Source organism: Xyrauchen texanus, chromosome 50 (assembly GCF_025860055.1).
Source record: "Xyrauchen texanus isolate HMW12.3.18 chromosome 50, RBS_HiC_50CHRs, whole genome shotgun sequence".
Lineage (NCBI taxonomy): Eukaryota > Metazoa > Chordata > Actinopteri > Cypriniformes > Catostomidae > Xyrauchen > Xyrauchen texanus.
This window is the reverse complement of record NC_068325.1, coordinates 10,574,340-10,598,241: the sequence shown is the minus strand read 5'-3', so window position 1 is coordinate 10,598,241 and position 23,902 is coordinate 10,574,340. Positions and strand designations below refer to the sequence as shown.

General features: G+C 38.2%; 1 protein-coding gene across 1 annotated transcript in view; it reads left to right on the top strand.

Annotated features, from left to right (window-relative positions):
• Nucleotides 1–23,168, top strand: part of LOC127641302 (DENN domain-containing protein 1B-like) — a 122,204-nt gene extending 99,036 nt beyond the window's left edge. The window contains exons 15-22 of the mRNA XM_052124211.1: nucleotides 1,767–1,857; nucleotides 2,312–2,352; nucleotides 3,287–3,325; nucleotides 6,023–6,079; nucleotides 6,878–6,964; nucleotides 17,369–17,451; nucleotides 17,631–17,844; nucleotides 18,389–23,168. Of these exons, the coding sequence (XP_051980171.1) occupies nucleotides 1,767–1,857; nucleotides 2,312–2,352; nucleotides 3,287–3,325; nucleotides 6,023–6,079; nucleotides 6,878–6,964; nucleotides 17,369–17,451; nucleotides 17,631–17,844; nucleotides 18,389–19,012 (1,236 nt within the window). The 3' untranslated portion in view covers nucleotides 19,013–23,168. The remainder of the gene's footprint in view (nucleotides 1–1,766; nucleotides 1,858–2,311; nucleotides 2,353–3,286; nucleotides 3,326–6,022; nucleotides 6,080–6,877; nucleotides 6,965–17,368; nucleotides 17,452–17,630; nucleotides 17,845–18,388) is intronic.
• Nucleotides 23,169–23,902: the final 734 nt, after the last annotated feature.

The following is a 23,902-nucleotide window of genomic DNA, read 5'->3' as shown; positions in this document are numbered from 1 at the left end:
GTAGATTTTTAGTCTAATGAAAAGTCCTCACCCCCAGAGATGGCCTCACCCTGTTACCAGGACACCTGAGACACATCCTGACCTATTTCTTCTTCAGTGGTCTGATTAAATTGTTGTATTTTTTGCACTTCTTTTTGTTTTGTTGTTTATTTGTAGGTAACACAGAAATCAAGAAGCACATTATTATTTGAACAAACCCCTAACCCTTAGTATTAAACTTGGGTGCACAATTTGTGCTAAAGATGTGAATTATACCTAAAAATCTTGAGTAAACAGATGTCACCTGGTAAAAATCTTATATTTAAGTGGGGACTTGAATCATATTTAGGGACCAAAATATCATTGAGGCTCTTTTGACTTTGGTCATTAAGCAACCACCTAGAAAGCACACACAATACCCTTGCCATCACCTAGCAATGCCCTAGCAACTGCACAACAATGCCCTGGCAAGTACCCACAACACCCTTGTTGCAGTGATGTTTGCATGGGTGCGCAACATTCACAGTTAAAAACTCACCTACAATAAAAATGTACTTATTATGATGTACATTTTCTTTTTTTGTGTGTGATTTTGTTTTTTGTTTTAGTAAGATTTGTTGTTGTTTTATTTATTTTCAGACCTCTATCATAGGCTCACACAACATTTTCTTCTGCCATGTTAATCCATCACATGATGTAAATTACGTACTAGGGCTGGGCGATGTGACGATATACAGTATATCGTGGCGACGATATAAAGTGTCAGCCGATATAGATTTTGCGATATCGTGTATGTCGCGATATGTAAATATGCATGTGCGCAGTGTGGGCCTATCTATCAGTGGGCTGGGCTACACATGAGACTGAGACAATTGAAGAAACATGTACAGGATTTTTCCAGCATTGAAAATTTTTCTGCGGGCGCACAAGCAAATTGAATGACCTTCATCACGCATTTGGTGCTTTAAAAGAGCTAAATACTCTTCTCCTCTGACATACGAATGTTTCATGTGACTGTGGCGCATGCTGTCTCTGGAGCTCCGAAGTGTGCATGAATACAGTAGACTTTCTGATATTTGTGCTGCACAGACAGGAGAACTGAGAGCGGGATTACTCGTGCTACTCGATCATTTTTGACCTAGGAAAACCCCTAATGGAGAAAGAAATCTCCACAAAAGGGACAACTCCCAAACAGGTCAAGAAAATGAAGAGGACCTTGTTATTACAACAGGTGCAACATCTGTTTGAGTCACAATATGATAATCATTTGAAATACATGCAATTTGTTTTACTTATTTAGCAAGAAGTGATGTTTATTTGATACTTATTCGATACTTATTCGTTTTATTTAAGAAGATCTTATGTTTCTTGAGCAAAGTGTAGTATAATATTAATAATTATAATTTTGGTTAACAACATTTTAAACTGAAATGTGGCAAACTGAAAACAAGTTGATTTTTATTAACTTTGACATTGTGTGTCTTGTTCCAAATAAAGAGGAAGTAGTTTTAATGTAAAAAGTATTTAATTCACTGACTGGATTTTCAAAAATATGCATGACAATAGGGTTATTTAAACCAATTTTTACTGGTTTTCCAGAAAAATAATTGTCGTGATATACGATTACTCCTATCGTGATAAAAGATTTTGGTTATATCGTCCACCCTTATTACATATACACACACTCAGCAAACATGTCTGGAACCCTCTTGATGGAATTATTTTGGTGTTGTTCTCCCTCCCCCTTCTTCCTTAATAACCTGTGATACTTTAATTTATGGCGGCAGTTCATTGAAGGCAGACTGGCCAAATTAAACGCAGGAAGGGGCTTTACAGACGTCTATGAGGAGGAGATCACAGAGGGGGGCTTCTGTAGAAGTGAGTGCCACTTCTCCATCTTTCAACGAGTTGGAGAAAATAAAATAGCTTACGCACAAGGTCTTTGGAAACAGCCATTAAGCTTTATGGGATAGTTCACCTAAAAACGAAAATGTCATTATTAACTCGCCATGTCATTCCGAACCCATATTACTTGCTTTCTTTTTAGTTCCACGGATGAAAGTCATTCGGGTTTGGAACAATATAAGGGGAAGTAAATAAAGACTTTTGGGTGAACTATCTCTTTAAGATTCAGATAACATGTAACATTTTGTAAATGTCAAATTGTAAATTGTGCACAAAGTTTAAGTATTTGATTTTTCTTTATGATGCAAAATGTATTTATATAATCTGTGGAACTCTGAACAATAAAACATTTTTTTATTCAAATTTTTATTTATTTATTTATTTTTTGCATTTGATATTAACCAACACATGTACTACTCTTTCTCAGGTAATTCAAGGTCTTATCAACAGTGGATTCACACCAAGATGGTAAGCAGCAGGATATTTCTTTTTTGTTCAGAATGTTATTGTTAATTTCAGGCTGAATAATTAAGCCCAAAGTAGCTGCACACGTTTGTTATTTCCCATTGGTTATGAGGTGATGAAAAGCATCCAGTTGAGTGAATCGCATGAAAGTCAAGATACCATGCCAGGGAAGATTGTGAAAACTGTGATGTGGGACAGTTAAGATGTTGAGACGGGCTTGATAAGATGTGACAGCCAGTCATTGGAGATGACATGAGACTTCTGGCAGGAAACACAGCCATTACTCGATAGGTTGAACAGAAGAAAAGCCCTCTTTCTCTCTTTCCCTCTGCTGTCTTTCTCTCACCTCTCTCTTCGCTGTCTCTCTCGCGTGTTTTATTTTTGGCTGTCTCTTTGCTCTCTCGCTTTTGCGTTCTTTCTCTTTTCCTCCTATCCGTCAGATGAAGCGGAATTAGTTCTCTGGAGTGCCTTTTTCTAAAGGTTTTGTGTAAAGTTCACATCCTCTGACTGGCACAAATCCATAAGAAAAGGACACACTGCTGTCATGGTGGTCAGGGCTTTGGGAAGTAAAATCTGCAGCATCTAGTGCATTTTAGAGGTTTAGCATGTTAGCCTTTCAACATTCATCTGGTAAAGACCAATGTTACCCTTGGATGAGAGATAAAATGAGACAAGAACATTGGTCAGCTTATACTAATCCATTTCAATAAGTCACTCTCATGTTATGACCAATGCTTCACTCATATAAAGGGTCATTTTTGTGACCAAACCTTTAATAGTTAACTTTAATGACAAAGATGTTTCTCATTTGCTTTGGGCAAAACAAACGTTTTGGCTTGAGGAAAGGTGTTTATTCAGCTGTTAATGATTTTTGACAGTAAGTGGAATTTTAGTTTTTTTTTAATTCTGACAAAAATAAATGCTCTCTTCTGCACAGCGGCAGAGGGCAAAACCAGTCGTGAAAAACCTTCAGATGGTAAGTTCACAGTGTAATACTATGCAGTATTGACCCAGGATTTGAAATAACTGTTTATATATATGCAGAAACCGCATAGTGCATCGATAATCTGTGGTGCTTAAAGCTCAAAGTATACTTCAGTTAGACGTGAATGCAAGTGTGATGCAAATTTCGTCATCAGCAGATTGCTCGAGAACTAATGTCTGTGGCCTGATTTTTCAAAGTATAGGTTGTAATGGCCGTATCCCAATCTGTGGATGTTTTCAAACCGGGATGGGCATTTTTCAACTATCAATAAAAGTTGGGAATCACAATGTAGTAATCAGTGGGCTCTTCAACCAGGATGGCCATTTCTCAACTATCTGCTGAAAGCAGGGAATCTCAATTCTAGTAATCAGTGGGTGTTTCCAAACCAGGATGAGCATTTCTTAACTGTCCAATGAAAGTAGGGAATTTCAGTGTAGTAATCAATAGGCTTTTTCAAACCAGGATGGGTGTTTCTCAACTATCCAATGAAAGAAGGGAAAACCAATTGTAGTAATCAGTGGGCATTTCATTTACATTTATGCATTTGGAAGACACTTTTATCCAAAGCGACTTACAGAGCCCTTATTACAGGGACAATCCCCCCATAGCAACCTGGAGTTAAGTGTCTTGCTCAAGGACACAATAGTGGTGGCTGTGGGGATCAAACCGACAACCTTCTGCTTAACAGTTTAGTGATTTAGCCCACTACTCCTCCACCACCACTCCCACTCCAAACCAGGATGGGCTTTTATCAACTATCCAGTAAAGGCAGGGAATTTCAATGTAGTAGGTAAATCATGTAAACCGGTTGAAAAATGCCCATCACGGTTTCAAAACGCCCAGTAATTGGGAAACACCCATATTGGTTCTGCAGAGACACAAGTCTCAATTTTTATAAACATGCATATTCTGAATGCACAGTATCTACATGCACCTGAAATTATTTGCACTAATTAGTGGGTCACATGGTGGCAACACTCAGTTGAGCTATTGCTGTCACAAAAAGATTTAATCTGCAGTAATCAATAGGATGAGACAAGGTTAAAAACAACAACAGTGGATATGTATGTCAAGAGCATGTGTGTGTGTGTGTGTGTGTGTGTGTGTGAGGAGGTCAGAAGACTTCCTACCTGCATTTGTACAACTTGAATCTGAAGGAATAAAAAGACATATTTATGGGTCTTATCTGCTGAAAAGAAATAGTCCAGTGTCTTATAGAAGTAGTAGAGCGCACACGTCAACTGCTTGTGTATGCGTGCAGACAAATTAATTATACTTTAAAAAGGCTGAACTTTCGACTGTACTCACTTTGTTTGATTGATTGGACCTAACCCAAATTAATTTCCTCCCCCCTCCCCCTGCCTTCGTTGGTCTCTGTTCACATCATATTGTTTGGGTATGAACCTCAGTCCAATTGCATCATCAACGTGAGTACAAGCGGCAGCTGTTTACCACTGTAAATAGGTAACAACTCAAGAAGACATCAGATTCACTTTGTGATTAAAGTATCTTTGGATTTACCACCAAATCTTTACTTGCACAGAACAACACTTGATGTTAGCTGCCCTCTGAAGGGGATTTATTTGGAGACAAGCAGGACTGAGAAATGCATTTACCTTACCATAATCATTTCGATGGGGACCCTGCAAAGACAAAAACGATACGTCATCACAAGCGGTTCACGTCCATAATTTGGTAGGATGGCATTCATATCAGCAGCGAACTGTACTGGAGGTCACTTGAACATTCCCCTAGACCACCTTTTCAAGAGGACTTCGCACCCGCAAACCACACCCGAGATCGGAAAACAGTGTTCATATCATTGATCAAACTTCGACATAATTCGAACCCGGGTGCGCACCAAAAGTGCTAGTGTGAAAGCTAGCACCCTAAGCTTTCACGTCAAAACAGAAGTATACTCTGGGCTTAATTCTGCAGGAAAAAATTTCCGCTTTTACATGCATAAGATTATTCCGTTATTATTCAGAATTTGGTCATTATGGATTATGCAGGCATCAGCGTATTAGCCTGATTGCCATAACCTGATTATTCCATGTATAACCAGAAGCCAATATTCCATTAATAGAAATACAAATGAGACAGCTATCATATACGTAATAAAAATCTACTAATATACAATTGTATTAATATGGATTTGGATAATGTAAACACCTTATTTACAATATCCACTGTTATTGTAAAATGTTATATAATTTTTTTTATTGATATTGTGTGCTAAATGCATAAATGAGAATTAATGTGGGGATTAGAAATTAAAACATTGCAAAATTACTCAAAATGTAGTGTAATAAAGTTAAGAGTGGGCATCTTTAGTATTTCCTGCAGAAACATGTCACACATGTCTTAGTTTATTCATAATATGCTTTATATATACTGTATACAGGAATATTTCCAATAGCTGTGGTGCATATACACCTCTTTATTTCTGAATAAAGGCCTAACCAAAATATGGGCCTTAATCTAAAAATGACGTGCATGTTAACATGTTAAGTATGTTTGATATGTTTTATAACATAGGAACTACTTATTGTAGAAGAAGCAATGACTACCTTAAATTAAGATTATGGCTCCCCTCTGTTTTATTACATTATAATATTGATTGCCGTTTTATCCAATTCACGTTTTGTAATTCAACTATTGAGGAGTGCTTTCTGTCTCTTTTGAAAGGCCAAATATCATGCAAAACGGAAGATACGTGGCATGAAGGACAAGATCTCACACAAGGTATGCTATTTCCATTTCACACGGCTGTACCTTAACCCTAGCATGCTTCCTACCTAGACATTAATTTTGGGTATCATAGTGTTCATTCAAAAATGAACTGTTCACACACACACACACACACAATTTAAAATAGATCACGTGACTTCACCCTTGGCTCGCACTTTGGGTTTTAAATGGCTTGTGAAACCTGCTTAGCACTTAGTTCAGGAGTGTACATTTCTAACAAGTGTGCCTCTGGCGATGGGCTGTCATGTCAGCCCCCCCAGCCCCACCTTCCATATTCTTTGCATATTTCATCAGTGAGCGAGTGATTTCTTCAAAGCTAATGTAACGAGATGTAAGTTTCTATAACACTGATGTCTTTGATAAGGCAATTGTGGTGTGAACTGTCAGGCCAGGGGCTGGGAAAGGCAGCCCAGAGGAGACAAGACCTCTCACATTTGATATACTGGATGTTAGCTGCTGCTGTCTGCTCTGCTTCAGCTAAACCAAAACAGATTTGAAGAAGACAGCTCTCAGATGAGTCAGTGTTATTGTATGTGTGCGCTCAGGAGCAGTTCTGCTCTGCATTCATATAAATAATCATGGTGTATTTTGCTGTACACAACAAATATGTATCACGTATATGTTTGAAAAACAGGCCTGATTTTCAAGCTGTAAAATTGAAAATATTAGCAATATATTTTGAAGGAAAGCATAAAAAATAGCAATAAAATACTTGCCTTTTAAAGGATTAAGTATAGGGTCAGTATTTTATATTGTATTTATTTTTCTCTCTTTTCTTTTCTCTCACTGCAGGATGCAGATGAAGAGGAAAGCCCGTACTGTGCAGGCTCTCCCACTAGCACTAAGAGCGACTCACCTAGGAGGCTTCAGAAGAAAGCGGTGAGCATGTTCACATACACACACACACACACACACACACACAGAGGGAAAGGGTTTACAGGCAGTCTGCCTCCTGAAAGACGTGCCCATTTGCACACCAGTAAGTCAGAGCCGACATGAGGCAGGTTGTTTGACGGCTGTGGCTAAAGCGGGCGTGTGTAGTGTGTGTTTTACGTGTGAGATTCAGTGATGTGTTGCCAAGCCCGGGCAGGGAAGCGGTGAGCTCCCCGATGCAGGAGGGGGCCTGGATTCATACCATTCACTGGCCTGCCTCAATTGCAAACTGAAATAGGCCGCAGTTATTTCACAAAACCAGATTCTGGACTGGCAGTTAGGCTGATGTTTTGATGTAGTACTCACTTTGTTAGGTGTTATCAGTACTAATTTCTAAGGGGCCTTAATCATACACATCATTCCATGCAAGTCTACTTACAATGTCAAGTCAAGGTTTCTTGCACACAAAAACAAACAAAAAAACAGTGCAAGAAATGGCCCAAGCCCAATTGGGTGTGGTCTTAAGTAGGAAGACAGAGTAGGGAATTTACTAAAAGTGGGCTTGTTTAGCACCCTATTCACTAAAGGAATTATGCAGATCAGGCAGTGGTGTATACGCGCCCACAAAATAGCTGCTGAATGCAATTGGAACACGCAATACTGATCTTGCTGGCTGATTCTGGGCGCTATGTAGCGGAGGATGTCGCTGACTACTGAATTTGACACACCTTGTCTGGACTGTACATCATCATTGTGATCCAGACACCAGAATCATCTCTTAAATATGCCGAAAGTGTACTTGACTACGCCATGCATCTGAATATATGCCAGGTTATAATGCTCTTCCCCATCATCTGATCATTATTTTATGAATTACTGCTGATGTGATCGGTGGAAAATGTTAACAAACATCTCTTTTAAATAAAATGTATTTTACTCCCCACTTTCATTCACGGTCTTAGCGCAATCTAATTTGCACCAGGCAATTTTTATGAATGAAGCTCCAATGAGCCTAATTTACGTAGAAAGAAGGCGTGTTTGCCTGGAAAGGAATAACAATTACTTAATTTAAGTCCTCAAGATGCAGCGCAATTTCAGTGCTGACTGCGCCTGCAAAAATATATTGCGGATGGTTAGTGAATAAGACCAGTATTTGCACTGAAATACCACTAGGAAATGTGGTGTAATTACTTAGTGAATCTGCCCCAGAGACTTTGATGCAAGTAAGAGGTAAGTGGTGTTAAAAGTTGAGCTCCACTTAAAGTGCTTCTTCCCAATCTCTATTTCTTGAATTGCATGGTATATTTGAGATGCGGAGCATCATACACTATGATATTTCCTCTATAGTCGGCTCTAAAATATATATATTTTTTTATATCTTCAGACTAGATGAAATCATTCTCTGATTGTAAGAAACCAAAGTTGGTACCCATTGTGATGTGATTTTCTGTGAACTCTGTCAACTCCAATTCCCGACTTAATTCCCGACTGCAAATCAGGGATAAAATAGTTGTTGGGTGTAATTCAGCGATTTGGGAAACATGCTTGTAATGGGGTAAGGTGGGCAAGGAGGAGGCGGGAACCAGCAGAACAGTCAATGTAAACTTTAGTGACAGAAATTAACTTAAAACAACATAAAATATACAAACACACACACACAGCATGGCCGCGTGCATTTTTCTTTCTCGAAGTGGCGTCTCAGGCTCCGTGCTTGCATCTCGCTCTCCGCTGATCAGCTGACTCGGCACCGGCCATGCCTCATCACGCTCCTCCCCTGCCCAATTCAGGCCGAGGCTCCATTCGGACTGACCTACTCCACCCCATCTCTGGAGGTGAGACTCCTCCGTCTTCTCCGCTGGCGGACGGCAGTGGCGAGGACTCCACAACATCGCATCCCTTCGCCTTTGTGGGTTTTGGCACCAATGTAAAGGGGAAAGGTTGGCATGGCGGAAACTGGCAGAACAGTCAACATAAACTTTAATGACAGAAATTAATTTAAAACAAACATAAACAATCACACATTGCGTGGCCTTGTGCGTCTCTCTTCGTCTCAAACTTGCATCTTCGACTCCCCTTTATCTCACTCTCCCGCTGATCAACTGATCTCAGCGCCGGCCGTGCACCCTCACGGCCCGGCCACTCCCTTCTCCTCATCACACTGCTATATAACTATAACAGAACATGCATATAGTTATCGTCCTTCATTAATTGCCAAACATTCATCAGTAAATGAACAGAGCTGTAGTCCTTTACAGTATATATCTATGAGTTGGGCCATATATTTAAACAAACAAGCTCAAATTGTCAGTATGACTTCAATTTTACTAGCTACATTTACATGCAGCCAATAAGCCAACTGATAGCTCAGTCAGAATGAATCTGATTGAACAAGGTGGTGTAGATCTTATATAATACATTACATGCATATCAGTGCACCTCAGCTCTCTCGCCAATCTTTGCTTTATGCTCTCATCCAGAGATGTGAAGTTATTGGAAGAGGAATAGACATTAGGCTAATATGTTTACACAAGATTGAATTTAGTGATGCTGCTTCTAGTTCTCGTCTCATTTGTTAAATTGGCAACATGAGAAGAAAGCTTTCTTGGCATTTTTATATATATATATATATATATATATATATATATATATATATATATATTATAAAGTAAACATGCCAATTGCTCTCTGGAGTGCCCTAACTTCCCTAGCTTCTGACTTAGTCTCTTTCTTTGAGAAAACTGCCATGGGAATGTCGACAATAAATGCCACTCTTTTGCATGCACATTCCCTACCAATGGAAGACCCGAGTTTTAGGGAAATCGTTGTAGGGAAGTCATTATTTTTGTAATCCAGTATGGTGACGCTAGTGGCACAGAAATGGCACACTTCATCTGTAATATTCAGTCTCTATATTCACTCGCTCAGCACCATGAATGTTTATCAAAAATTCAGAGCTACACAACGTGTTGATTATCCATTGAAATATCACAATTCTGCTACACTTCCAGCATGAACAGTCAGCCCTTGTGCTCTTTATGATCACACCCCTATGGACCATGTCAGAAGGGCATTGGACAAAACCCACGGCTGGCTTGATCCCTCTCCGCCTGCTCGCCATCGTGTCCAGTGACTTTCCATCCAACCTATAATTAGCGTAGCTATTAGCTGCATCCTTGTTATCGGGCAGAGCTGGAGATAACGGAATAGGTGGTGTGCAAAGGTGTGGAGACAGAGGTCCTCCAATTAGAGCTTTTCATGAGGTGGCGGCTGACTCTCTCCACTCATCCGTCTCTGAGGAACTCCACAGAAGCATCCACATACATACGCATGTTCTGTGTTTGTGTGTGTGTAGTGCACCAGAGTGGATGTGGCAGCCACAAAGACCTTCCACACGATCAATGAGCAAATCAATCCTCTGCGCCGTTCAGTCATTGTTACTGTCTAACGGAGAACAAAAGAGCACAGGGTGATGGGGGGTCTCCATGCCAGGTCTTTTCTTACTTATACTGGTGTTCATTAAAACTTTCAGAAATTCTTTAATGAGACAGAAATTCCAGTGTTTAATGCCACTGTTTGTTCTTCATTTTTAAAGGTAGCATTATAGATGCTTTGTGTCTTATGTTACTCAATTGATCTTTATTAAAACTAAGGTTTGCACCAGTTTGCTTGAAAATGGCTGGCTGTAGGGCTGGGCAATATGGCCAAAATTGTTATGATAATCTTTTTCATATTGTACGATATCGATATTTATCACGATATACATTTACACATTGCACTTTCTTTTTTTATTTCAAAGTTGATGAAAAAAAAAGAAGAAAAAATAAATTCTAAACGGTCAAAATAGTCTCTACAAAACTGCACAGGGGGTCCAGAGACGGCCAAAGCAGTGGGGTCTGCGGGATCTTTTACCAATTTTACCATCTTTTACCGTTTAACAATTGAAAATGAATGTTAAAAGATCATCTGTTTGTTCTGAAGCATAGTGACAGCAGTCCAGTATTTGTTGGAATATTTTTACATTCAAATGAAATATTTTTTATATTTATTTAGATTCAGGTACCCAAGTATGGGGCATAGAAGCCCTTGAAAGCCGAACGTCATGCTGCAAGGTGGATCGTAGGATTGGCAGCGGTGCGGAGCAAGCTCTCTCGTAGCGCTGCTAGCACCTTTGAGCGGATTTCGTCCGTCCCAGTGGAAACGCAGTCTGAGAAAGCCGAACTGCTTGTGTTTTAGCGACACACAGTACATATCTAAAATTCCTCAAAAGCTTATCGTGGATTTTCTTTATCGTGATATATATCGATATCGTTTTATCGCCCAGCCCTGTCTGGCTGTAAAAAAAAAAAGTATGGGTGTAAATAAGGTGGCTCCGTAAAGCGTTTGTTTTATTTCCAATAATGTCAACTTTAACTGAGAAATATTTTGTGTTGATAAGGCAAAGCATTATAACATTTCAAATATAATTTATCCTATTGTACAAAAAAATCTCCAAATGGCGGCGGGCACATCCAGGCTTAAAGGGTTAATGTATCTGCGATTTTTGATAGTCTGGTAACCAACATTATGCTGGAAATGCTGTCAGTTGAGCTTAACGTGTACTAAACCCGTAACATTCCTGTAAGTGAAGTCTCTTCAGTGAATCTACAAATTTGGATTAAGTTAAACATGAAAAGGCATTAAACGCTTTGTTTTTAAAAGTGAGATCAACAGAATATTCAGCAGGAAATAATTTATGACAGGGCTTGATTTAATTTTTTAAGATTGATCATTTTGGGAGGGGGTGAAGCATGTTACGCTATGATATTATTATTAGTAGTAGAAGCAGTAGCAGTAGTAGTATTACACAGCTTTCTAGAATACTTGATCCTGATTGGTCAGTTACAGCTTTCTTTGATTAAAAAAAAGTATGGTATAATGATCGCTAAACTGTATAACTGACAGTGTTCACAGTCAACCGATTTCCTATATAGCCGTGCTAGCTGTATGACTCATGTATCACTCTGCGGTCTCTTAAGTAATTAAACAATTTCAACTAATCAATATTTCATACCCATTTATTTATTTGATAAGTGGCTGTGTAATAAGCAGGATAATGCACCATCAGTCTGTCATTATCTCAAAATGATCACTTTCAGAGTGATACAAGTCCAAATAAATATATAGAACATTATGCCTTACATAATATTTTCCTCGGCCGTGTGGAAACTTTTTTTATTTCGAATAATGTGAACTGAAGAATTGTGTAATACAAGACCAGCTACATTTATTAAAAACACAAATTGGGTTAATTTAATATTCAAGATTGTTGCTTTACATTTGAAATAATTTTTAGCTTGTAGGTGCACTGTAGTTCCACTACAGTGGAAATAACAATACATACTGTACTTACAGAAAAGTTGAGCTCTGTTTTTTTACTCTGTTGCTCACTGCACTGAATCTATGCAGTGTACAGTATAAGGGGCAGGTTTGCAGGTCAAGCCTGAGGGCCTGTGAAAGCCAGACAGGGTGTCAGTAGCAGGGCCTGGGGCAGTGTGGAGCTGATCTCAATCTCCTGTGTGCGTGCGTGTGCGTGCGTGCTTGTGTGTGTGTGTGTGTGTGTGTGTGTGTGTGTGTGTGTGTGTGTGTGTGTGTGTGTGTGTGTGTGTTGTGGCTGCCTCCTCTGAGTGGCACACAGCCTCTGGGGAATGTCTCCACACACACTCTCTATGTATGAAGCCGGCAGATGGATACCCTATAGCTGTGGCCAGTTTAACAGTGCTGCATATTAAAGAGTCCAAAAAAGCTCTGCTCAAGTTGTGTATAATTCATACACACTTCCTACTCAAGCTTATGAGCTTCCACCTTAATTTACATACCGCTCTAAGCAGTGACCACTGTAGAGTTATAGGACATGTACAGCTCTGAAAGGGTTAACAATCTAAATGTAATACTTTAAGTGAAAATGAAATCAAAATGAACTATATTTACAATACAATGTCTTTGTAATCTTATAATCAATATTTTATTGCTTGGTCAGCCTCTGAAATCTTTCATTGATGTCAGTTTGGCCTTGTGGGCTCTTGAATGACCAATAGCCAAATAGCTATGAAAATAGGTTTTCTCTTTTAGTTTGAATTTATTTAATTTAGAACCTGCATTCAGGTTTGGAATGCCCACTTTCACAATCCAATCAAATCCTAATTGCTAAAATTATGTACCTCATATACATGATGATCTTAAAAATCTTTTGATCTGAAGGCATATGCTTACATGTTTTAAATTAGTTTTGTAGACAAAAATATATTTGTGCCAACATATTAATTTAATTATTTAAATAATTTAATACGTTTTTGAAAGGGATGACTTGTACCGAATTATTAAGAAACGCATCCAATAAGTGCCCAACACAGATGGGAACTCCTTCAATACTGTTTAAAAAGCATCTCAGGGTGATTCCTCAAGAAGTTGGTAGAGAAAATGTCAAGAGTACATGTCTGCAAATTCTAGGCAAAGTGTGACTACTTTGAAGATGCTAAAATATAACATAGTTTTGATTTATTTTGGATTTTTTTGTCACAACATAATTCCTATAATTCCATTTATATTATTCCATAAATTCCATGACTTTACTATTATTCAAAAATGTGAAAAAATAAAGAATGAGTAAGTGACCCTAAACTTTTGAATGGTAGTGTATGTACGTGTATATCACTTGGAAATATGTCACAGTACTGTCGTATAATGGGTTGCGAATGCTGTTTTATAGTAACTTTAAATTCTCTTAAAGGTATTCTACATTTTTTCAGGCTACAAATCTAATTATACGTTTGAAATCTACTATACGCTGTGCAAGTGACAATATAAACAGCAATGACATGCTATTTGTGAAATGCTATTTAGATATGGCTTGTCAGTTGTATTCATTCTTTGTAAATTCATCTCTGCTGGTTCATGGCTGTTTGTACAGCTGGATGAGTGTGAGAAAGAGAGAAATAGAAGGAGAGAGTGAGAGCTTTGTGAAACCATGTGGGTCTGGAGGACTGCCAGCATTGAGATGAATTCGTTGGGTGTCAAAAAACATTGACGCACAAATGGAGAGAAAGCGATTTTGGCTAGTGGACGTGTCGCAGAGAAAGGAAGGGACCAGCACATCTGCATGGCAATGATGAGATGGAGATGCATAGCTTGCAGTCAAGGGGATACGCAGCAGGCAAGGAACAGCTTACATGAAGAAAACCTTCTCAGCTGTAACGAAAGTGCCATCTACTGGATATTTTTGAATGTCACACACACTCAGACACTTACTCTCTCTCACTCTCTTGCTTTTGCTTTCTCTCTGATATTTCCAAAGATGCTTGTAGCTAGAGCCAGTTAGACAGAACAAGCCTGAGTCTTGCCTGAGAAGAGGTCCCGGGTTTTGTTTAAAGGGGAGCTGCTTGAATAGTTCTGCAGATGCTGGCTTAGGTTTTGGCTTGAAGGCACAGGTTTTTTTTTTTTTTTTTTTTTGCATTTTCCAGGCATATCTTCCCATTCCGTACACTGCCAAGCGCATGAGATCAGTACCTGGTCTGAAATAGCATATGAAATATATATTATGTAAGCCTGGCTATTAAATCGACGAGATGATTGGCGCAATTTAAAGCCCAGTTGCGCCTCTTACAACTTGGCCATGCTAGAAGCAAAATGGGATTTTCTCTTAAAATACCCTCATCCGTATGGCCTGCTCTGACAACAAAGATTACGTTTTAAGAGTTTTAAAGTCTCTGTTGAAGAGTGTTGGACCAGAGATGTGTGCTTGCCTGTTCCTGTTCGGCTTTGACTGAAGATAGCCCATTTTCCATGTGGAATTGAACAAGCAGTCTAAGGAGCAGACTTGGGAGCAGATTTAGAGTACACGTAAAAGAACCAAATGGGCACATACCTGCTTGTTTTCCAAATCAGCAGTTTTGGCCTGTTCTAGAACAGTGGCTCAAATGGTTTTATTATTTTATTTAATATGCTGTTTCTTTTCCTGGCATCTGTCTTATGTTTCGTGTCTAAACATATAGATGATCTTCTTCTTTTAAGAGTCAGTTTTATGAAAGTTTAGGGCTGTCTTAGCGATATCAGTCATATTTAAGCATAATTAGTGGTGTTTGTAAAGCATCGCTGTTACTCTTGCTCATGGTTATGGATTTCATCAAACCCCTAATCCTAAATATTACATTTCAGTGCATAACTCGTCCTGCATTTTTGTGCCATGCACATCAGGAGAGGTCTTCTATTACTTTCCTAAGCAAACAAACTAACAATTTACCATAAAATGAGCAAAAAACATTCTCATAGAGACTTCGTAGTGGGATCTTTTGGCTAGTAAGCAGTAAGCAACCACACGCACCAACAACTGCATACCAACCTGTTCAAAAAACACTCAAGCTGTGTACGAATATCCATACTTTCCTTTTATATAGTATGCCAAATACAGTATGCCATTGGAGTAGTATGTACGAATCAAAAGTATTCATGAAGCAGTAAGTGAGAAATACCCGGATGACCTACTAATTCTAATCATCTCATTTTGAAGTGCAGATCGGCTGGACACATAATGATCCCATAAACCCTCGGGAGCTGTTTTTTTTTTCTTATGTCATGTATTGTCACATGACAATGCCCACGTCCCCAGATGAATAATGTACAACATCTTTTCATATTTCTCTTATATATACCTAATTGTACATAACGAATTGCATCCATCAAATACATTACATACTGTGACAGTACGTGTTTCGGACGTAGCTTCATAATAGCTTAGCATTCTCATATCAATGCTTCGCAACAACTCACAACACCTTACATAACCATGTTGGAGAATTTTGTGAGAGTCACAAAAATGTTCTTCATTAAATGTATTAATGTGAATTTATAGTATAGTAAGCTACGTCAAGCTTTTTCAGCGCAAGAACGCATCCTGTCTGAACAGCATTTTAGAGTTGTTTACCGCTCTCTTTTGATATAACCATCATCAGTGTCCTCCAAACTATGTGAAGGCCCATTCACAAAATCTTGTTTCATAGTAATCAAGCCAGAATTTAGGCAAATAATAGATTATTTTTGTGTTCATAAATTTGGCTGTGTATTCATCAGAGAGAGTTTACTTTGTTGAGATGGTGGATATTTTAGATGCAGGCCTGGTGTTGCAATCCAACAGAGGGCTTGTGCTCACCTTGTTTTAATAAACACTTCCTCTCATTGAAAGAGAGAGGCACAGCACGCCCTGCTTTTCAACTCAAGAGGCTAAATAACAGCGTTGCAGGGCAAACATATACACACTCCCACAAGCCTCCGACACCAAATGAATGTGACACAGTTCTGCAGGTGCATCCAAGTGGCTTGCCGACCAGATTTATGGCCCTGACACAGGAATCCATTAAAGCCTTTTGGAGGATTCAAGGCCTGAACCCCCCATAATCGCTTTCATTATAGCTGCCGGCTTCTAGCAAGTGGGGCAATCAGTGCCCAACATGTGTTCCTGTTTATTCCAATGGCAAGAGCCCGAAGTGTTCAGAACACGCATCTCTTAGCTATTTTTATGGATAGGGTGGCCGTTAACCCTTTCGACAGGCGCCAACACCCAAGATGGCAAACCCAGTCAACCTTTTGTCCCGGGCCCTTCTGAGCTGAAGCTTCCTTCCCGAGCCATTACATCGAGACAGTGTGGTGAAAAACCTTTGTCCAACCAATCGATCTGATAATTGTCTACCCCATACGGTTAGCTAAGTTGTGTATGTCGTTTTCTCACACCGTGGGCCCAGTAAAGGGGCTTCATTTTAGTGGCATGCTTTGATAATGTGGCAAACGCCAGTTTATGAGCTACTTTAGTGAGTGGCGGTGCGTTTTTGTATGTGCGTATGTCGTGGAAGGCTAGTTAATGGCGAACCCTAAAGCCGCCGGCCGCAGCATGAAGCTGTGCTCTATAATGCTTCAATTCTTTCATTTGCCAATTAAACGTGTTACACAGGTGTGTTATAAATGCCAAGGGATTAGCAGAGCGAGCAGAATGCGAGGAGTGGAATTAATGCTCTGTAATGACCACAGAATGGGGACATGCAATGCTCAGACTTCCTCTGAATCTCAGTGCCTAGTTTTCTTTTACTCTCAGAAAACTTTCAAGTTAATTGATTTGATCAGGAACCCCATATGCTTTAATGCGGTCAAGATATATAAATGCACTATACCAGTAAGACACCATGACACGTCCTCATCTAACTCAGCGTGATATAAGCAAAATCTCAGCATAAACATTAAACAAAAACTTTCCAAAGACCTTGACACCGTGTCAACTGTTGCAAAACTTCATTAAATCTCTTTCTTAGGCTTTCTTATATGTAAGAAGGTAAAAAAAAGGTCAGGAACCACTGGATTAGATTGTAACATTTTGATCCTCTGTTTTAGCATCATTATTTAAAAACGCCGCCAAAAATGAGCCTCAGCTTTCCAGAAAATTACAATGACAACAATGATGACACAGCCAGCAGGTAAGGGTTTAAATGTTAATTTCCACTTTTATTACAGTATGTTTTGCAATCTTAATAGGACACAATTGCAGTGTAAACTTATGTAATCAATGGTATTTGTCAAGGCAACACTGCCCTCTGCTGCTTTATCTACTCGCATGTCTTTTAATGAACAACACTAACTGTGTGTGTGTGTGTAGATTATCCTCTGAGGACAGCGGGGAGGTGCCATCATACACGGAGGACAGTGATGACTCTGAATTTGAGTCTGAAGTGGGTCAGACGATGCAGATTAATCTGCTAGAGGAGATTCTGGACTCCCTCAGCACGTCCCACATAGAGCAGGGTAGACTCTCCGCAGCCAAGAGCCTGGACTTCTTCAGATCTATCGATGACCTTGACTTCAAACCCATGGTCATTACAATTTTAAAGGATAATGTTTTACAGGGTTAGTTCACCCAAAATGAAAATAGATTTTTTCATCCTTTGTTCCAAACCTTTTATGACTGTTTCTTCTGTGGAACATACATGGATAGGTTTTAAATATTCACACTGCTCCTTTACATATAATGAAAGTGAATGGGGGACGTATGGCTCCAGAAATTACAAGATAAACACTATAAAAATATTATAATAGTATTAGGATTATAGAAGTAGTCCATATGACTTGTGCGCTAAATTCAATGTCTTTTAAATCCATATGACTGAGTCTGTTCTTCACCTTTGATGTAATCTCATTTGATCTTAACCTCATTTATATAATCTCTCAAATTTTCAAACATAATACATACATTTTTAATTTTCATTTTGGGATGAACTATTTCATTACTGCTTTTGCCTGTATACTTAAAGTCACTCATTTTGTGAAATGAGCTTGTGCATTAGCAATGGCATGGCTCTGTTTGTGGATTCTCTGAACATATTACATTTTGGCTGACCGTCTTTGTATGGTTTTCAGAAAAAGTCCCCATTGGGAAATAGTTCTGCTCTGGCTGGTTATGAAGTGAGAAATGGAAAACCGGCCGAATGGAATATGGGTCAAGACGACAGCGCCATCTACAGTAAGCATCTCTCACCTTCACCGCGACGCATAGCCAGCTCCCGTTCCCTTCCGATCCGTCCTCCTCTTCAGAACAACCTACCGAATGAGGAGTTCAAAGAGCATCCTCTAAGGAACTCTCTCCCGGAGGTACCCAAAATTCAGATCTTTCTACCTTGTGACGTGGACGAATCCACCAGTTCTCCCACTCTCAACGAGTCCACGTTTAATGCCCAGTTGAGCCCTGACAGCCAGCATTCAGCAGCCAGCAATCTGTCCCTGAGGAGGGTCCTTTCAACAAAGACCCCAAGGCAGTACCAGGACCAAACCCAGCATAGGGCAGCAGGCCAGAACAGCGGGCATCCCTTTGTTCTTGTACCTTGGGAGAAGGAAAGCAAGCTCCAGGAGGCAGATTCGGAGGTGAGAACTGAGGAGATAGGCTTGCTAGAGGAGATTGAGTCAATGTGTCGTATGAGTATAGCCTTAAACAGTAGCCTGGAACTCACGCAGATTCACAACAATGCCAGCCTGGACAAATCTTGATAATGAGACAACACTCCCATGTAACCTCTTGTTTCTTATTTGCGCTCTACTCCGGCTTCACACCTGCACTCTATTTGCATGAAGTATGAGGTACAATTTAAAAGTTTTTCGTAGTTATTGGTCCTCTTATTTCTTACATTTGATCTGAAAGTATACTTTTTCTTTCAAAACTGATTCATGTAATGGAGAAAGATCAGTCCGGTAAAACTAGAGTGGTAAAAAGGGATTTATAACAACATTCACAAATCAGTTTTATTTATTGTAGCTGTATGCCAATGTGAAAGTTCAATGCAGATGATATGAACTTAAACATGGATAGTTTCAAATCACTGTAAATCGGCAAAGATAAATCCCTGTGGATAAGGGGCAGTCTCTCTCTCTCTCTCTCTCTCTCTCTCTCTCTCTCTCTATCTATCTATATATATATATATATTACTAAATTGTACGAAGTGTATTTAAATAGTGAGTGAATTTCAGCTTAATATGATGCCTTAAAGTTTTAATTTGCTTCTTTATAGTATTTTCAGACTGTGATTGTAGGTGTGTAGCTTGCTACTGCTATCACTAAACTTTTGCATGTAATATGTCTCAAAAATAGATATTTATGTAGGCCACACAGAGCTCTGGTTCTTCATTTCCACTATGGCTTATGAATCAATTTGCTATATTTTTGAAAAGTGGTATTTTTTCAAGACAACTCTCAGGTTTCTACTTTTATCCAAAATAAAGATGTTAGTATTTTACTCACAGCTGAGCCTGGCCCTTGTGGCAGATGTAACAAGAGACTTAATTCAATCCCAATTACTTACTTTCAACTGTCGTGTTTTAAGTCATTAAGCCTTAAAAAGTATGGCCATAGTATATTGATATGTTTTTAGATTGCCAGTTAAGAACATTAATTTCTTGGGTGCCCAAGAGGAACGCCTGTTACCCGCAGATAAATAAATACATTTTAAACCCTTTATTAACCTTATAACCAAGTACTACGTTCAGTGGGCCAAAACAAAGTACCTGAATGAAAACACTTCTAGCTATGCAAGATCGATTTCATGCGTTGTTGTGTTCTAAAATGTGTAAGAATGCAATTGGTAATCGCAATCATGTTTATAGCTATCTGCCTCAATAATAACATCCAATTTAATGGCAGACATTTGAAGGTAACACGATCAGCCACTTGAGTATGAGGTTTACTATGCCACGGTACCAATTGAATGTACATGAAGTATGTATAACGAGACCATGCGTTTGCCATACATTAGCAAAGCATTCGTTTCTTTGGTCTTAATTGGCAAAACACAATCCACCTTTCTTTTGTGTCAAGCTTGCAGTGTTACAGATCCTCTATTTCACTAATTTTTCTCATGTTTGCTAAGGCCATCACTTTCAAAGCTGTATTGGTGCGCCAAGCAGGAAGTGGTCATTAGATCCAGCACTTGTTGCCTTAGTGGCTGGGAAGTGTTTAGGCAAGTGTTCTGATTTAGGACATGCACCATTCTGTCAGACACTTTTAATGACTCACCTCACCCCTGCTGTGCAATCTATTGTGGTAACGATGAGGTCATAAAAGCGTTTGGTGTTTTTAGGACCTGTGTCTCAAATCTGCACCTCCATTCCAATCAATCTCATAAGACCCACGTGGCTTATTTCCTGTCCCTTAATGATAACAAGCTTGTTCTCAGTTTGTTGTATTAGTTCTGAAAATACAGTATATTCTGTATGTTTCAGTCTTTAAATAAATTATAGAGGGCCTAAAGTTGCACTCTGAACTATGCAAATTCGAATCAGTGTTACCAATCAACTGATATTTCCAATCAAGTGTTTATTTAGTGGTACATTCCAGTCATCTTTTAAATACAATTTTAAATAGTGTTAATAAACAGTTGCAGTTTCACAATTTACACTCATGCATTGTGAAGAACATACAAATGATGACATGGAACTTCCACCAGTGATGGTGGATATATCACTGATGGACGTTTTTCTTTCTTTAAAATGCATATGGATGTATAAAGCATTCACCATTTTTTCACAGGTTTTCTACCATTTTAAATCACCTTTTAGTACTTCACTGAAATACTCCTTTTTGAGGTCATAAAAACGGCAAGCATGATAATCATTCAAGTATAAAAGTTCTTGTACGAACATTGTCTATATTTCCTCAGAACTCTCAGGACTGAGTTTCAAACTTCTTTTAACTTGGCACAGCGACTTAATAATGGTATGTTTATGACGCTACGCAACCAAAGTATGTCTGACGCATGTGTACATGGATGCGTCTTTAAATAAATCTCGGACTGATTGACGAATTCGAATGCAAAATTAATTGCTGTGAACTGAATGCCATTGGTTGGCTTATGTTCAATAATATGAAAATAAACAATATTTTGGATTCTAAAGCCACTTTTTGTAATGTCTCATCAATGTTTTACTCATCTGCCACAATAATGCAATGCATTATAATAATCGTAATTATTATTTTTTATAATATATATATATATATTATAAAATATATATACTTACGCAATGTTCAGTGGGGGTCTCTGTGGGGGTCATGACATCTGTTGCAGGGCTCCCTGTTCTACTATTCTAATCTATTCTATTTGCAAAAGGAATGTTTGGGAATTTAAAATGTTCCAGATTTCCTATTGACACACTAAAGCTAAAGAGATAAATAACCATAAGACAAATGCTTTTGTGAAACATCTTAAGAATTTTGCATAGTACTGTAACCGTATTTATAATTATTTGTGGGGCTTTCTCTGCAAATATGTATATATATATATATATATATATATATGATTTAATTGCATTTAATTTGATGAATAAATCAGAATACCGTTCTAAAAATTTTACATTTTAATTTGGATATATATAAATATCGCAGGTGATTTTGCCACTGAAATTTGAAATCACTAACAGGATTGTGGGTACTGTAGTGGCATTAGATTTCCAACATTATTTGCTTGATTGTACAACCATGACATGTCATTCACATTTAGCTTAATAAATTATTATATTCAAATAATAATTTGAAGCACAGAAGCTTGAAGGGTTTACTTGGTAGAACAACCTGTTTATAGATATGGTTAATATTAAATACCTCTTTCAAACAATAAAGCACACAGGATCTCAAACAAAGCATTTGAAGCTACTTTAGAGTGGCCGTGTGAACAGATATTCGTAAACTCTCATTGCGTTACTGATGTATTTAAATTGTTACTATTGCCATCCATGTCCTCAAGTGTGCTCTGTATTTTATGTCTTGGGTAAGGACTGGAAAAAAAAAATCCACACTTGCCTTGCAAAGGTCATTTGATAACTCCTTTACTTACATATAATGCCCTGTAATGACCTTTTTCTTTATTCAATATTAAAAGAAATTAAAATAATTTGATCAGGTTTAAGTATTAGGCCTATTTAGATTATTCAAATCCAGTCACAATTCATATTGTATGACATAAACTACCAAGTGTTTCTTAAATGTAGTATAACACTACTTAAAACTTGGTAGCTATCTTACAAATGATTCACAGTAGAATAAAAATGATCAAGTATTTTGCACACTGTTAAGGAACCATTTTTTTTTAAGTGCTTGTCTTAATCCTTTTTTTCTTCTTCAGTTTACATATACATACTTATTCATGTGCAATTTGTTTTGTAATGTTCTGTAATTATTTTTGTGATGCTGTGAATTCTTTAAAAAATGCATGAGCGCACCTCTTAAAGTCAACAAAGGAACAAATATGATGTCAACTTTATGACCATGGTACTTATTTACAGGTTTTTTTAATGTATAGTAATGTAACTTTGTTTCAAAGTGATTTGTTTTGCCATCAAATGATTCTGTAAAAGGCCTGCTGTAGTTACATCACTGGACTTTCTGATTTTGTTCATGCTTCATTTTCTTGAATGTTTCCTGATATGTACGTATTGAAACAGTGAAGTCACCATGTGATCCAGTTTAGTATGTGATAATTGAAGTGTAGCCTGTACTTGACTGACTTTGAGTGGTAAAATCCAGATGCTGTCGCATGATCTCAGTACAGTTGTAGTTTTCAAGGATGAAATAGGTCAATCCGATGAGTTATTGTTACAGGAACTACTGGTACCACTATATGCACTGTGAACTGAAATAAATGATATATCGATATTGCTTTCACAACTTATCTGTGTTGCTTCATTCTTCATTGGACAGCTGGTAGATTGATGTTTGCTGTATTTTTACTATGTTTTAATGAGTTATCAACCTAAACCACCGAAAACCGCTTCATATTCAGAGCTTTAAGTATGCATGGCTTAATTATGAGCATGTAATAATTTTGCTTTGGGTTGTTGAAAGGGTTTCGTGTGGTTTTAATACCATATCATTTATTGTTTACACATTTTTTACAGAGCAAAAGCAGGAAATTACAACAATTCCATGTGTGTGTTTCTGTGCTAAAGAATTCATAGTTGATATTGGTTATTGAAGTCAAATTTGACAAATTCATGTGTCTTTATAGCTCATTGCTAGCACAAATATCTATTATACATAAATACATGGTGCGTTCAATTCTTACTGGGAAGTTTGTGCACTTACAAGGTCAGAAATGTGATGTGCATTCAAGTGATTTTACTCGGAAAGAACCGACCCGTTTTGCAATTTAATATTTCTTTCACTTACTAGGGAAGGCAGGAAGCTTTTTTAGCACCAATGCAACAAAATTTAGAGCAAAGCCACACATATAATGATGAGAAATGTAGTTTTGTTGCATTTCTTGATGCTGCATTGAATGCTAAATAAGGCTTATTATTAACATCTGGTCAGTCGCGTCATCAGTTGAACTAACTCAGCAGGATTCTCTTCAAACTGTTGCTCTCCCAAAAGAGTAGTTGACCTGAAATGTTCAT